Genomic DNA, 15,823 nt, shown 5'->3' with positions numbered 1-15,823 from the left:
AGTCTGGAGTTACCTGTAAGTACTGTGACAGTTAGAAGACGTCTGTGTGAAGCTAATCTATTTTCAAGAATCCCCCGCAAAGTCCCTCTGTTAAAAAAAAGGCATGTGCAGAAGAGGTTACAATTTGCCAAAGAACACATCAACTGGCCTAAAGAGAAATGGAGGAACATTTTGTGGACTGATGAGAGTAAAATTGTTCTTTTTGGGTCCAAGGGCCACAGGCAGTTTGTGAGACGACCCCCAAACTCTGAATTCAAGCCACAGTACACAGTGAAGCATGGAGGTGCAAGCATCATGATATGGGCATGTTTCTCCTACTATGGTGTTGGGCCTATTTATCGCATACCAGGGATCATGGATCAGTTTGCATATGTTAAAATACTTGAAGAGGTCATGTTGCCCTATGCTGAAGAGGACATGCCCTTGAAATGGTTGTTTCAACAACACAATGACCCAAAACACACTAGTAAACGGGCAAAGTCTTGGTTCCAAACCAACAAAATTAATGTTATGGAGTGGCCAGCCCAATCTCCAGACCTTAATCCAATTGAGAACTTGTGGGGTGATATCAAAAATGCTGTTTCTGAAGCAAAACCAAGAAATGTGAATGAATTGTGGAATGTTGTTAAAGAATCATGGAGTGGAATAACAGCTGAGAGGTGCCACAAGTTGGTTGACTCCATGCCACACAGATGTCAAGCAGTTTTGGAAAACTGTGGTGATACAACTACATATTAGTTTAGTGATTCACAGGATTGCTAAATCCCAGAAAAAAAAAAAAAAAAATGTTTGTACAAAATAGTTTTGAGTTTGTACAGTCAAAGGTAGACACTGCTATTTTTTTGAACACACCCCTTTCAACGAATTGCCCAATTGCACAGCCTTAAGAGCGTGCATATCATGAATGCTGGGTCTCATTTGTTTTCTGAGAATCTACTGAACCTACTGGTAACTTGTTTGCCACGTAGCAATAAAAAATATACTAAAAACCTTGATTATTCTGGTTAGTCACATTGTACTGCTATTATTTTGAACAATACTGTACATGATCAACATTTGTCCATGAGCTGACACTTCGACATTTACCGTTCAGCAATCGGAATCGTTTTCCCTGACATAAATTACTAAATAACGGTCATTGAAATGATGTTTTATCGAAATATTGGTCAAATATGCACCATTTTATCCAGATCAAGTAAGAGAGTGACGTTTAAAGTGCTGTGAAAGTGAAACGATAAAAAACTGGGTCCGTTGGCGATGCTTGCAAGCAAATGGGTTAATAGCAGTTATGTGCTATTCGCTTCCAAGTGGTTTCTAAAGATATTTACTTGCCTGTTTTTCGTATTACGGTCCTAAAAAGGTGACAGCGTCGAAACACGAAGGCAGATGCGTTTTAGATTAATTTTGAGTGATCACGCCAGTGAATGGTGAAATAGGTCCGTAAATAATTTGGTCCTGCCAGAATACTTGCATGGAAATTAAAATTTAAAATGAAATTGAAGCATTTAGCAGACACTTTTATCCAGCGACTTACGGTGCATTCATGCTTTTTTTGTTTATATATATCATGGAACTTATGTCTGTATTATTTCAGTGAGGTTTAAACATGCGCAGTAAGGCGAATGTAATGTCTTGGACATTTCAGTGTGGATGAAGACTCTGGAAATAATGCCTTGGCTTCGTGGTTAAAAGTGGCATCATCATCCGACGGAACTACGTTTGTGTCGGTCTTCCAAATCTATGCGCACTCCACACTCCAGATCAGCAGGTGGCGGTAATGCATCTTTACGCTGGTTTGCCAAAACCACCATAAAACACTAGCAGAAGATGATGGAATGATGTCGTTTAAAAACAATTTTAGCCGCGAACCTGCTTTTAGCGTCTTCGCCTGAAAATGTATTGGTTTACGTCGCGCCGGTCTGTGCCGCTAGAGGAAGCGGCCTCAAACTGCCACTCTGCTGGAACGCTGCAGTGAAAGGCTGAGCCGCTGCGGGAAGTGAGAGAGGCTTGCTGCGGTGAGAACTGGGGTGCGACCCAGGCTGGTTAAATTCCTGCTGCTGCAATCCAGTGCGCGAGGAGACCTCGGTCTCGGGCGGCACGATCGTTGTGTCGAGCGAGGCGAGCTCGAAGCTTGCACGGTCTATTGGCCATTACGTGTGGCTTGGCGAGGAGAGCAGCTGTTGCGATGATGCTTAATGGTGCTCAACGGCCATGTTTGGCTGGGTAGGAATGATCGCGGGTCCGGCAAAAGCAGCAGGTTTTATAAATCCCCGGTGTTGCTCTCTTCGTTGGTAGGAAAATTGGGTCTGTGATAAGGCGACAGACAAAGCGAACCAGCATGCTGATAAACCGTCAATGGATAGAGGTAAGTCAGCGATATTTATACTATGGGATTGATTCCTTGATTATGGTCCACCTGTGTCGATTAGGCTAAGTATCTGACGCGCTCCTCCCTAATCTTGTTAATAAAAACGTCATTTAGTGCGGAATGGGGCATTGTTCATATGAAAAATCGTTAATGTTAACAATGTCGTCGGACCCTGGTGCGCACTGGGGTACCGAACCCGAGACTACCTGGAGAAGGTGGTCTGAGTTCGGGTGCACCCGAGCTGTAGCGCGGTTTGCGTGAATGTGCAAGCAACACGGACTCAGGTGCGCACTTGTTCAGGAAGTAATGTATCCTGTGCTTGCATAATACTGATCGACATTGTTTCATTGTTTCCTCAACACACGAAAGGGCCGAGGTTGATTCCACATACTCCAAATTAAAAAAAGTCCAAATTAAATTAAAAAGTCAAAAATAATTTCAACTTCGGCTCTCTCTTGTGTTAAGGAAACAATGATATTGACAGTAGGTGCGTTTACATGGACACTTTTTGCTTCCATCGGAATCAATTCATTCTGATTGACGAATCTGAACATAGTGTTTACATGAATAGTAAATAACGTGATCGGGTTGATGTGCGTGTTTACATGTCACAAGCTTCTGATCGGATTTACTCTTTTGACATGCGCACACTGCATGAATATACAGAGTTTCCCGCTGCTGTTTTAAAAAGCACACATTATATTAATCTACTTCGGGTCCTAATTAGGCGACGACCAACACATGAACAGTTGTGCTGCTTAACTTTAGCAAAATAAAAAAAAGTTGTAAAAGGGCCTCTCCCCGCACTCAATATTACTCATCTGTTGATGTGAGTCTTAAACGAGGACTGGTGGGACGTGGTCATTTTCCACTTCACATACGCTGAGTGAGAGGGGAGATTTATAATGTCAGGACACTTATTTATGACATTTTATTCACCAGGAAGAACACCTCGTTTTTCGCGTCATACGTCATTACTCTATTTCTACGTCACTGCGCATGTGCAGTACTTTTCCTGTTTCGGTTTTCAATCCGATCAAGTGTTTACATGTCCTCTCGCTCGGATTACAAAAGGGATAAACCACCCCTTACAATCCGAACAAAATTTTAGTCGGATCGAGCCAATTCAATCCGATTGACGTATTTACATGTGACATTTTTATTCTGATTGTGCTTCTAGTCCAATTACGATCGGATTAGAAGGGTCCATGTAAATGCAGCTAGTGTTACGCATGCGCTGGATACTTTACTTCCTGAACAAGTGCTCACCCGAGTCTGTGCTGCTTGCACATTCACACGAACCACGCCACAGTTCGAGAGCAACCGAATTCAGACCACCTTCTCCAGGTAGTCTCGGGTTCCGTACCCCAGTGCGCACCAGGGTCCGATGACAGCGTTCACATTAGCGTTTTTTATATGTGAACCATGCCCTGTTCTGCACTAAACTGCCAGTGTGAAAGCCCCCCTAAGGCCGGGCATACACTGTGCGATTTTCATCCGATTTTGAGCCGAATTCTGACTCGTGCGACTCTTTTTCGGGTCGGGCCAATTTACAGCATTGTCATGTGTTGTTTGTCATGCAGTGTTCGTGCAGTGTACAAGGGGAAACAAGAGGCGTTTAACCTCTCCCGACCAGCAATCGGTTGGTCGGATGGATTTCTGACATGTCAAAAATTTTGCATGCGCAAAACCATAAACAAAACCACGGCGACATGGCGTGTAGTGTGGACTGAAGTGATGGAGGGAAAACTTGTGGAGTTATGGCAGCAACATGTCAGCCTTTTCGACATGTCATCGTCAACTTACCACGACAGGAATGCCAGAGAGAAAAGTTGGGAGGATATACCCAGCAAACATTCGGATGTCTTTTGACTGTTGAAAAGACGTCCATCCGACACGTACCGTCGTGGTTTAAAATATTTCTAAAATGAAAGTTGAACCGATGTCTTGTGGACGTGAACTGCACGTCTTTTCTGCATGTCCCTGGATGTCTAAATGCATCAATTTCTGGACGTTGTCATCTTACGTTTAAATTCATTGCTGCATAGTTTAAGTGTATGTATATATAAGCCTGCATATAAAGTCTTGAGGTTTATCACATCTTGAAGAAGGTTCAAGAACGGTCCAGTCAGCCAGTCAGAACGGTCTTAATCAAGTGTACATCACAAACAAGAACACATTATTTGAGGACATATGCAAAAAATAAGCATGTTCTGATATAGCACATTTTATTGTTTTTGAACAGTTTAGCATCTGTTAACCAAACTAAAATACCAATTACAAAATACTGAATTATTATATAAAGGGATAGTTTACCTAAAAATTAACGTTCTGTCATTTACTCACCCTTGTGTTTCAAAACTGTATACCTTTATATATTCTGACAAAATTGTTTTCACGTTTGCTCTACTTGGACAATGACAAATAAGAATCTTCAAGACGATAAAAATCTATAAAAATATATTTTTTTCATTGTAATCTTTGTATTCCTTTTGGATTTCTGAAATAAGTTTACAGGCCTACCATTTTCGTCAGAAATATGATTTAATGACGGTCATCACTGAATATAAAGTGCTGAAATGCTCAATCTTGAAGTTCATTATTATTGTCAAAAATTTATATTTTCACAGTATTTGTTTATTAATGTTTTAAATATATAATAATATCAACCAATCAATCACCTTTATTTATATAGTGCTTCAAACAAAATACATTGCGTCAAAGCACTGAACAACATTCATTTGGAAAACAGTGTCTCAATAATGCAAAATGATAGTTAAAGGCAGTTCATCATTGAATTCAGCTATGTCATCTCTGTTCAGTTTAAATAGTCTGTGCATTTATTTGCAATCAAGTCAACGATATCGCTGTAGATGAAGTGACCCCAACTAAGCAAGCCAGAGGCGACAGCGGCAAGGAACCGAAACTCCATCGGTGACAGAATGGAGAAAAAAACCTTGGGAGAAACCAGGCTCAGTTGGGGGGCCAGTTCTCCTCTGACCAGACGAAACCAGTAGTTCAATTCCAGGCTGCAGCAAAGTCAGATTGTGCAGAAGAATCATCTGTTTCCTGTGGTCTTGTCCTGGTGGTCCTCTGACACAAGGTCTTTACAGGGGATCTGTATCTGGGGCTCTAGTTGTCCTGGTCTCCGCTGTCTTTCAGGGCAGTAGAGGTCCTTTCTAGGTGCTGATCCACCATCTGGTCTGGATACGTACTGGATCCGGGCGACTGCAGTGACCCTCTGATCTGGATACAGACTGGATCTGGTGGCTACGGTGACCTCGGAATAAGACAGAAACAGACAAATATTAGCGTAGATGCCATTCTTCTAATGATGTAGAAAGTACATCATTAAAATCCTTTAACGGATTTGGATATTAAAAGCATATTAGTATGTTATGTGTATGCCAGGTTAAAGAGATGGGTCTTTAATCTAGATTTAAACTGCAAGAGTGTGTCTGCCTCCCGAACAATGTTAGGTAGGTTATTCCAGAGTTTAGGCGCCAAATAGGAAAAGGATCTGCCGCCCGCAGTTGATTTTGATATTCTAGGTATTATCAAATTGCCTGAGTTTTGAGAACGTAGCGGACGTAGAGGAGTATAATGTAAAAGGAGCTCATTCAAATACTGAGGTGCTAAACCATTCAGGGCTTTATAAGTAATAAACAATATTTTAAAATCTATACGATGTTTGATCCAGGAGCCAGGCAGTGTGGACAGGACCGGGCTAATATGGTCATACTTCCTGGTTCTAGTAAGAACTCTTGCTGCTGCATTTTGGACTAGCTGTAGTTTGTTTACCAAGCGTGCAGAACAACCACCCAATAAAGCATTACAATAGTCTAACCTTGAAGTCATAAATGCATGGATTAACATTTCTGCATTTGACATTGAGAGCATAGGCCGTAATTTAGATATATTTTTGAGATGGAAAAATGCAGTTTTACAAATGCTAGAAACGTGGCTTTCTAAGGAAAGATTGCGATCAAGTAGCACACCTAGGTTCCCAACTGATGACGAAGAATTGACAGAGCAACCATCAAGTCTTAGACAGTGTTCTAGGTTATTACAAGCAGAGTTTTTAGGCCCTATGATTAACACCTCTGTTTTTTCTGAATTTAGCAGTAAGAAATTACTCGTCATCCAATTTTTTATATCGACTATGCATTCCATTAGTTTTTCAAATTGGTGTGTTTCACCGGGCTGCGAGGAAATATAGAGCTGAGTATCATCAGCATAACAGTGAAAGCTAACACCATGTTTCCTGATGATATCTCCCAAGGGTAACATATAAAGCGTGAAGAGTAGCGGCCCTAGTACTGAGCCTTGAGGTACTCCATACTGCACCTGTGATCGATATGAAAAATCTTCATTCACTGCTACGAACTGATGGCGGTCATATAAGTACGATTTAAACCATGCTAATGCACTTCCACTGATGCCAACAAAGTGTTCAAGTCTATGCAAAAGAATGTTGTGGTCAATTGTGTCAAACGCAGCACTAAGATCCAATAAAACTAATAGAGAGATACACCCACGATCAGATGATAAGAGCAGATCATTTGTAACTCTAAGGAGAGCAGTCTCAGTACTATGATACGGTCTAAATCCTGACTGGAAATCCTCACATATACCATTTTTCTCTAAGAAGGAATATAATTGTGAGGATACCACCTTTTCTAGTATCTTGGACAGAAAAGGGAGATTCGAGATTGGTCTATAATTAACAAGTTCTCTGGGGTCAAGTTGTGTTTTTTTTATGAGAGGCTTAATAACAGCCAGTTTGAAGGTTTTGGGGACATATCCTAATTACAATGAGGAATTAATAAGAAAAGGGAGATTCGAGATTGGTCTATAATTAACAAGTTCTCTGGGGTCAAGTTGTGGTTTTTTTATGAGAGGCTTAATAACAGCCAGTTTGAAGGTTTTGGGGACATATCCTAATGACAATGAGGAATTAATAATAGTCAGAAGAGGACCTATGACTTCTGGAAGCACCTCTTTTAGGAGCTTAGATGGTATAGGGTCTAACATACATGTTGTTGGTTTAGATGATTTAACAAGTTTATACAATTCTTCCTCTCCTATAGTAGAGAATGAGTTGAACTGTTCCTCAGGGGGTCTATAGTGCACTGTCTGATGTGATACTGTAGCTGACGGCTGAATGGTTGCAATTTAAAGTAGTTCATAAAGTCATTACTGTTGTGGTGTTGGGAAATGTCAACACTTGTTGAGGCTTTATTTTTTGTTAATTTAGCCACTGTATTGAATAAATACCTGGGGTTATGTTTGTTTTCTTCTAAAAGAGAAGAAAAGTAATCAGATCTAGCAGTTTTTAATGCTTTTCTATAGGATATGCTACTTTCCCGCCAAGCAATACGAAATACCTCTAGTTTTGTTTTCCTCCAGCTGCGCTCCATTTTTCGGGCTGCTCTCTTTAGGGTGCGAGTATGCTCATTATACCATGGTGTCAAACTGTTTTCCTTAACCTTCCTTAAGCATAAAGGAGCAACTGTATTTAACCTGCTAGAAAAGAGAGAGACCATAGTTTCTGTTACATCATCAAGTTGTTCTGAGGTTTTGGATATGCTAAGGAATTTGGATACATCAGGAAGATAACTTAAAAAGCAGTCTTTTTAACCAATATTATTTATTTAATTACATTTATTTTTAAATACTTTAATCATATAAATAATATTAAGAATATTATTAATATTTGAATGTGGAATAACTACCTTGCAGGAGCCATGTTGTCATGTGACAAGAAAATCATAAAACATATAAGACTTTGAAATCATTGATATTTAAGTGAAAGTGACGTGACATTCAGCCAAGTATGGTGACCCATACTCAGAATTTGTGCTCTGCATTTAACCCATCTGAAGTACACACACAGAGAGCAGTGAACACACACACACACACACTGTGAACACACACCCGGAGCAGTGGGCAGCCATTTATGCCCGGGGAGCAGTTGGGAGTTCGATGCCTTGCTCAAGGGCACCTAAGTCGTGGTATTGAAGGTGGAGAGAGAACTGTACATGCACTCCCCCCACCCACAATTCCTGCCGGCCCGGGACTCGAGCTCAGTGTAGCTTAGTGTAGTTCAATATTTACCCGTGTTGTGTTAAAGGGGGGGGGGGGGGGGGTGAAATGCTCGTTTTCACTCAATATCCTGTTAATCTTGAGTACCTATAGAGTAGTACTGCATCCTTCATAACTCCAAAAAGTCTTTAGTTTTATTATATTCATAAGAGAAAGATAGTCTGTACCAATTTTTCCCAGAAAAACACGACCGGCTGGAGGCGTGACGTGTGGGCGGAGCTAAAGAATCACGAGCGGCAGTAGGCTTTTGCATTGAGAGCGTTTGGAAGCTGTGACTTTAACCGTGAGGACAAAACAAACCAAAACAAACCATGGCTAACAGTCAGATTCAGCCGTATATTTATGATCCAGAATCAGATCCAGAGGCTGAAATTTAACAAGAGCAGCATCAGCAATGACATCTCTATGTGGTATGTACTGAAACTGTATATATTTGCTTAGCGGTTTTGGAAAATGACTAAGTTCCACTTTGTCGTCTTTTTTTTTTTTAAGCTGTACATGTGGAAAGTGCAGTTTGATGACAACATCGCATGTTGTTTACTTGATGTGCTTACGCGCCGATAGCTAAGTTAACAACACAGAGATATCTGAAGCAGTTTTACTCACAGCATGCGGTTCCAACACACGATCGTGACCCTTTTTCGTTGGGACTGCATTATCCTTAAGAAATAAACAATGTGCAAATCCGGCGTCAAACTGGGCCTTGTTTGTAAAACAAGCATCTTTGAAATGCAGGTAACAAACACAAACACTTGCACAACTCCGTTGATGCTCTGTGAAAATAAACTCCATCCACTGGTCCCTTAATGCTGTTTCTCTTTTGGTAATCTGTGCAGGGTTGTCTTGCCCTGGCAACCAAAAGCAAACTCCTTTTTTGACATTTCGCGACGCCCTCGCTCTGATCAGTGAATGTCTGTTGTGCTCTCAGTCCTCTGCTATACGGGAGCGCACGCTCTTCCGGCAGACGTGCCCTTAGGACCCATATAAGGAAATTCCGCTCCATCTAACGTCACACAGAGCCATACTCGAAAAAAAACTTTCCGAAACTTGTGACAAACCGGAAGGAGTATTTTTGGAACAGAAATACTCCTTCAAACATACAACTTAATTTTTGAAACTTTGTCCATGTTTAGCATGGGAATCCAACTCTTTAACAGTGTAAAAAACTCAGTATGCATGAAATAGCATTTCACCCCCCCTTTAAATAAATTATAATGACAAACTGCCCAGTGTGGTTAAGTGATTGCAAAGCCATGCTGCAATTTAGTTATTATTTCAACCTGTTTTATGTATTCGTTGTTATTATTTTTATGGAATCTATGCATATACATGTAAAACAGATATATATCCGGTCACCATTTCGGTCTGAGTTGGATGTAATTGCCAAAACGGTGCTGCCAAGATGTAGACACAAAACATAGTAATATATTTCGTGATATTACAAAATCCTGTGATAGGATAGATTATCTTGTGAGATCTCGCTTCTTCTGGAAGTTCCAGAACATTGAGCGGGCAACCACGAGAAGAGGACTTGAAGAGGACTCGATGAGGGAGATGTATCGATATATATTATATAAAATGTACTGTTGGGTAAATACATTTTGTATTATTTGATTAACGTGCTTGAGTTTCACTTGTTTGACACGAAGGAACTGAGAGAAATGATGCTAAAAATTAGCTGTTGCTTATATTGATGTATTTTTTATTGGCACGCTTTAATTATTCAGGGGACATCACAGGCACAGCCTGTCTTATCAGAAATGTCCTGTTCACTTTCTCACAGTTACACACCTAGTTTTCTTCTTTCTCAAGGGCAGCACATTAAAGCACATCTTTTATACAATAAAATTAAATCTAATGCATGTTGATTAGGTTTTTCTAATGTTTCATTCATGATTCATTCATCTTTTTTAAAGTTTTTTTTTTTTTTTTTATAGCTGTATGTGACCATAAAGATATTTTGAAAATAAGTGCATGTCATTTATCTCCATTTTTTTTTTAAAGAAATATATTCTCTTCCCTCAGATGCTGTGAAGAGGTGGAGACTCTGAGACTGATGCAGCGATGGCAGAACACATGAAGCTCGCTCCAGGAAGAGCTGGGGGTGGTGGATACAAGAAATGAGCCAAACAACTGTGATGTGTTTAATTAAGGGATAGTTCACCCAAAAATGAAAATAGTCATCATTTTCTCACCCTCATGTTACGATCATAATCATTTTGTTCTGTAAAGGTTCAGAACTTTCGTTACCTTTAGATCACTTTTAGGGAACGTTGCATAAGGTTGCGAGAACGTCCCCTCCTACATGTCTTAATAATGCCAAAGCGCAGCGTCCTTAACACACACTAAACCTCTCCAACTGCTCTGGAGAGCTATACAATGCTTAGTGTATCCCATCATGCATCATGTTTTGGAACTAATCGTGAGACTTTTTGTAGAGATCCCACAAGAGGTCACGCGAACCTTTCCAATGTATGTGAAATATTAATAATAATAATTAGATATTTAGAATAATTTGGTAGTAAAACAAAGTGTTGCACATTTTCTTGGTGCACAGAAAAGTACATTTATTTTTTAAATCATTTGCAACTGCTTTTTATCACTTAATTAGAAGCACCACAAATTAAATTGTCATCTTTAATAGGGACTATTGAAAAGACATTTAGAAGTTTATTTTAAAATGCAAAATTGAAACTAAATATGTCATGTTAAGATCGACACACACTTGTGATATCCATGCTAGCTTGGGCCAAATAAAGGAAATGTGCAAAGTTGGCAAGTGTGGGTATTTGGACAGTACAACAGTTTAAGAAATAACAAATGCTGTGCAAATGATAACAGCAGGAATGTTTGATAAAAGGGACAAACTATCACAGACCAACCTGCCTCTGCAGCTTTCTGTCTTCTTCTCCATTTCTGAAGGAATACCTCTCCACAAACATGACTGGGGTGACTGCTTCCTTTACAGCTAAAACATAAATAAAAGGGGAGAGAAAATACAATAGAATTGTATACAGAATGTTAATAGTGGTCTGTGAGCAAAATATTTAAGATATAAACTAATATGAATGAACTGCTAGATGGGAAAAAGTTTTTTTTTTTTTTTATTTACATTCAAAAGGTATTACAAGCATGGTACAGTCAATGTGATTACTGTGAAATATGTCATATAAAAGCACATTAAAACACTACCATTACAGTGGTACAACCATACTTATTTTAGTGATTATTGTGCTATTACTATACCATAGTAAAACTACAGTTACTGTGGTAAAAAACAAAATAAAATAAAAAACATGGTAAATGTCTTGTTTACTGGGTTTTACCTACTATTGTACATGTCATGGTTACCATGTTTTTACTACAAATACAACTTCCATCTTTGAACCTGAAATGTAAGAGTTTAATCACCCCAGTTAGCAGGTGTGTTTATTTAGTTAAACACAATGAAACTCAAAGACAGCCTCAGATGACCGATATAATACAGAGAGTAAACAGAAGGTGCTAATCTGATTAATAAAGAAGACAGAATACATTTTGTAACAGGCATTAAAAGAGCATATTTACTACTACTCACCCAACCTGTGGCTCTTGTAAACTGATTGCAAGTATCGCTATGTGTATGGTGAATTAGACTTCTCGAACGTGATTTCATAGCGATAAACATCTCATGACTCTAGAGGTGCTTGACCATGCTTCAGTTTTTGACGCTTTGGGAGTGAGAATGGGTTGACGCACAGCGCGTGGTGGGATTGGCGGCACTGTATATTAATTACAGTATGTATTATTTTTGTTAAGGTATTTTTCGGTTATTATTTCGAGACTGGGTTGCTTTGCTGTTTATTTATTTGATAAATAATCACACTGGTGTGATTAGATCGTTCAGCCAAAATACCCTATCCCGAAAAGCGACCTCAGCTGTGCTCCCTCAGATTTTTGAGGCAAGTGGATTTTACTGCTTCCAAAAGACAAAAAAATAAAAAAAATAAATTAATGAGATAATTAGACTGCCTACTAACTAACATGATCTATAAAGGTCCAAAATCCTTTTACTTATATGTGACTAAAATTAATGCAAATTCAACTGAGGGGGGCCTTTAATAAGTCAGGGCACCTCTGCATTTTAATATGTCCCTCTATAGAATACTGTATAAATTAACTTACGGAACATCATCAGACCTAAGCAACAGTCATTTGTGTGCATTGTCATTGAGTTCGAGACTAGATGCGTAAAGTACTGTACAGTAGCGGCACAACACCTAGGCCTATACAATTCATGATGAAGGGCCTAGATGTCGAACGGGTCCGACACTGTGTTTCTAAGCCATTTTCTAAATCAAGTGCGTTTCATGGATCATTATTCAGATTATGAAAAAAATAATTGCGCTTAGACTGATTTCTGCAGTAGGCTATATCACAATTTAAGAAGACCCTTAAATTCTATCGCAAATAGCCTGGGGTGGAAAAAGTCCACTCCCTGGTAAAAACATCACTATACATGATTCATAATTAACATAACATACAAGGGTCATTTAAACACGTTTTGGAAATTTGTAACATTTAATTTAAAAACGCTGTCAACCCTACCAAAACATGAATTGAATTTAAATTCTCGACACTGATAAATCAGCCATTTTCTGCTTTCAGCCAATATACTACAGCTCACAAACATATCAAAATGAACAAATTTATATATATATATATATAGAGAGAGAGAGAGAGAGAGAGAGAGAGAGATAGTTTTTTTTTTTTTTTTTGAGGGTAAAGAAAAGGAACTTTGCTACCTTGAGATGCTACCCCAGACAGCAAACGTTTGATTTACCTGGTTAAAGTTGCTGCAAATAGCACTGAACACAATGGACATTTTTCAAGGAGACCTCAATAAGTGTCGGACCTGGCTGGGATTTGCTTATCGTGCAGTGGCTAATGGTCAGTGGAGATTTTGGTGAACTGAAAGGTGAGGTTTTTTTTTTTCTTCATTGTGATTTTTTTAAACGCCATGATTCCTTTATATTTTTAGATATTATTAGCCTAAATAAGCTGAATAAGTACATGATTAAATTTAAAACATTACTTAAGATGGCTAACTTTAATATCCTCAGCTAAATATAATTTCAAGGTTAATGAAAATACATTTGCAATGCTTCATTAATTGTTCCTTAATGTGCATGTGATGTGAGGATTTGCAGCATGTGTTGTGTGAAGTATTTGCAGCGCGTTTCGTCTGCATTTTAATATGTCCCTCTATAGAATACTGTATAAATTAACTTACGGAACATCATCAGACCTAAGCAACAGTCATTTGTGTGCATTGTCATTGAGTTCGAGACTAGATGCGTAAAGTACTGTACAGTAGCGGCACAACACCTAGGCCTATACAATTCATGATGAAGGGCCTAGATGTCGAACGGGTCCGACACTGTGTTTCTAAGCCATTTTCTAAATCAAGTGCGTTTCATGAATCATTATTCAGATTATGAAAAAAATAATTGCGCTTAGACTGATTTCTGCAGTAGGCTATATCACAATTTAAGAAGACCCTTAAATTCTATCGCAAATAGCCTGGGGTGGAAAAAGTCCACTCCCTGTTAAAAACATCACTATACATGATTCATAATTAACATAACATACAAGGGTCATTTAAACACGTTTTGGAAATTTGTAACATTTAATTTAAAAACGCTGTCACCCCTACCAAAACATGAATTGAATGTAAATTCTCGACACTGATAAATCAGCCATTTTCTGCTTTCAGCCAATATACTACAGCTCACAAACATATCAAAATGAACAAATTTATATATATATATATATATATAGAGAGAGAGAGAGATAGTTTTTTTTTTTTTTTTTGAGGGTAAAAAAAGGAACTTTGCTACCTTGAGATGCTACCCCAGACAGCAAACGTTTGATTTACCTGGTTAAAGTTGTAACTGAAGCTGAAATGTGTGTGCTTGATGCATGAAAACAAACATTATTGTTTCTTGCACATCATAAACACTTTTGAGTTTCGGTTTACCATATTTAATATGATAAAATAAAAATGCAAAACAAAATTAATGATTCCTTAGTTTAAATAAAATTGTAAGGAGTAAAAAGTACAGTTTTTTTCTTCAGAAATTTAATAAAGTAAAAGTACAAGTAATCAATTAACATTTTACAATAAAGTACAAATGCCCCAAATATATACATAAGTAGGCCTACTGTAATCAAGTAAAATTACTCAAGTAGCATATTTTACACCCCTGCAAATAGCAAACATCTCAAAACAGGCTGGTATCATAAAAATATGGCTTAAAAAAGACATTTAAATGAAACAATTAATATGACAACATATGATAAATAAAACAAATATGTTATTGTGTAACTGTATTTAACATTTTCACAACTGTGCGAGTAGTAGATATACTATACAACCTGTCACTTTTTGATTGATGGGTTTGATCTTGGTTGATTGGTCCCTCCTCCACACGACCTTGACCTTTTGACCATGACCCCTACCTCCCTCACTCGTCCTTGACCTATGACATTTTAATGGTGACAGGTGTTGCTATGACATTTGTTTGTAATAAATCAGGGTTATACGTCATCAGTTTGAAGTGACACCATCTGTGAATAATCGACAGCTGTGACTTGTCATCTGTTTCGTAATATCTCACTTCGTAAGGATTATCCTAATGATAAGTGTGACGGTCACCTGTTTGAAAAATAGACACCAGACCTCCGGTACGTGACCATCCAGCGACATGTGTCCTTTAGGTGAAAGATAAATCCTGTGTGTGCCCGACCATCCAGTGACCGGTGAACTTAGGGTGAAAGATTTTATGGTCTGGCACGTGTGGGGCGGGGTTTTTGCCCATCTCTATGTACGTCACTAGGAACACTTTGCATAATAATCTCCGCCAACCGTCTAGGGAGAAACGGGACTCTGACCTGCCCCACCCCCCACACAGATGCTCTGGTTGGTGTGATAGCATCATGTCGAGGAGACAGTGTGTTTTTAATTGTAAAGGCAAGTTTGTTATATTTTCACTGCCAAAGAATGAAGATCAGAAGAACCAATGGCTAAAATTCATTTTTACCACAATAACAGAGCAGTACAACAAATCCCTTTTGTTGTGTTCACAACATTTCACTGATGACTGCTTTTCTAATCTCGGTGAGTACAAGGCGGGATTTTCAAAGCGTTTGGCCATAAAAGAGGGTTCATTACCAACTTTATTTAGACCAACAAGCATCTCCTAATCACAACGCGAAGTATGATTATGAAGTTATGTGTTTGTTTTCTCCCGAGCGTCTTATCAGTATGTGTGCTGTCTGCAGCCTTTGTCTGTGCTGATCTTCATTTAC

The 15,823-nt window shown here is 38.8% G+C and overlaps 1 protein-coding gene across 1 annotated transcript in view; it reads left to right on the top strand.

Moving 5' to 3' along the window:
* LOC128013200 (transmembrane protein 14C) overlaps nt 1-11,777 on the top strand; it is a 30,712-nt gene extending 18,935 nt beyond the window's left edge. Inside the window, exon 5 of the mRNA XM_052595993.1 lies at nt 10,499-11,777. Within this exon, the coding sequence (XP_052451953.1) occupies nt 10,499-10,553 (55 nt within the window). The 3' untranslated portion in view covers nt 10,554-11,777. The remainder of the gene's footprint in view (nt 1-10,498) is intronic.
* Nucleotides 11,778-15,823: the final 4,046 nt, after the last annotated feature.

This window comes from Carassius gibelio, chromosome B24 (genome assembly GCF_023724105.1).
Source record: "Carassius gibelio isolate Cgi1373 ecotype wild population from Czech Republic chromosome B24, carGib1.2-hapl.c, whole genome shotgun sequence".
Taxonomy (NCBI): Eukaryota; Metazoa; Chordata; class Actinopteri; order Cypriniformes; family Cyprinidae; genus Carassius; species Carassius gibelio.
The sequence above is the reverse complement of the archived record's forward strand: the minus strand, read 5'-3'. Positions and strand labels throughout refer to the sequence as shown.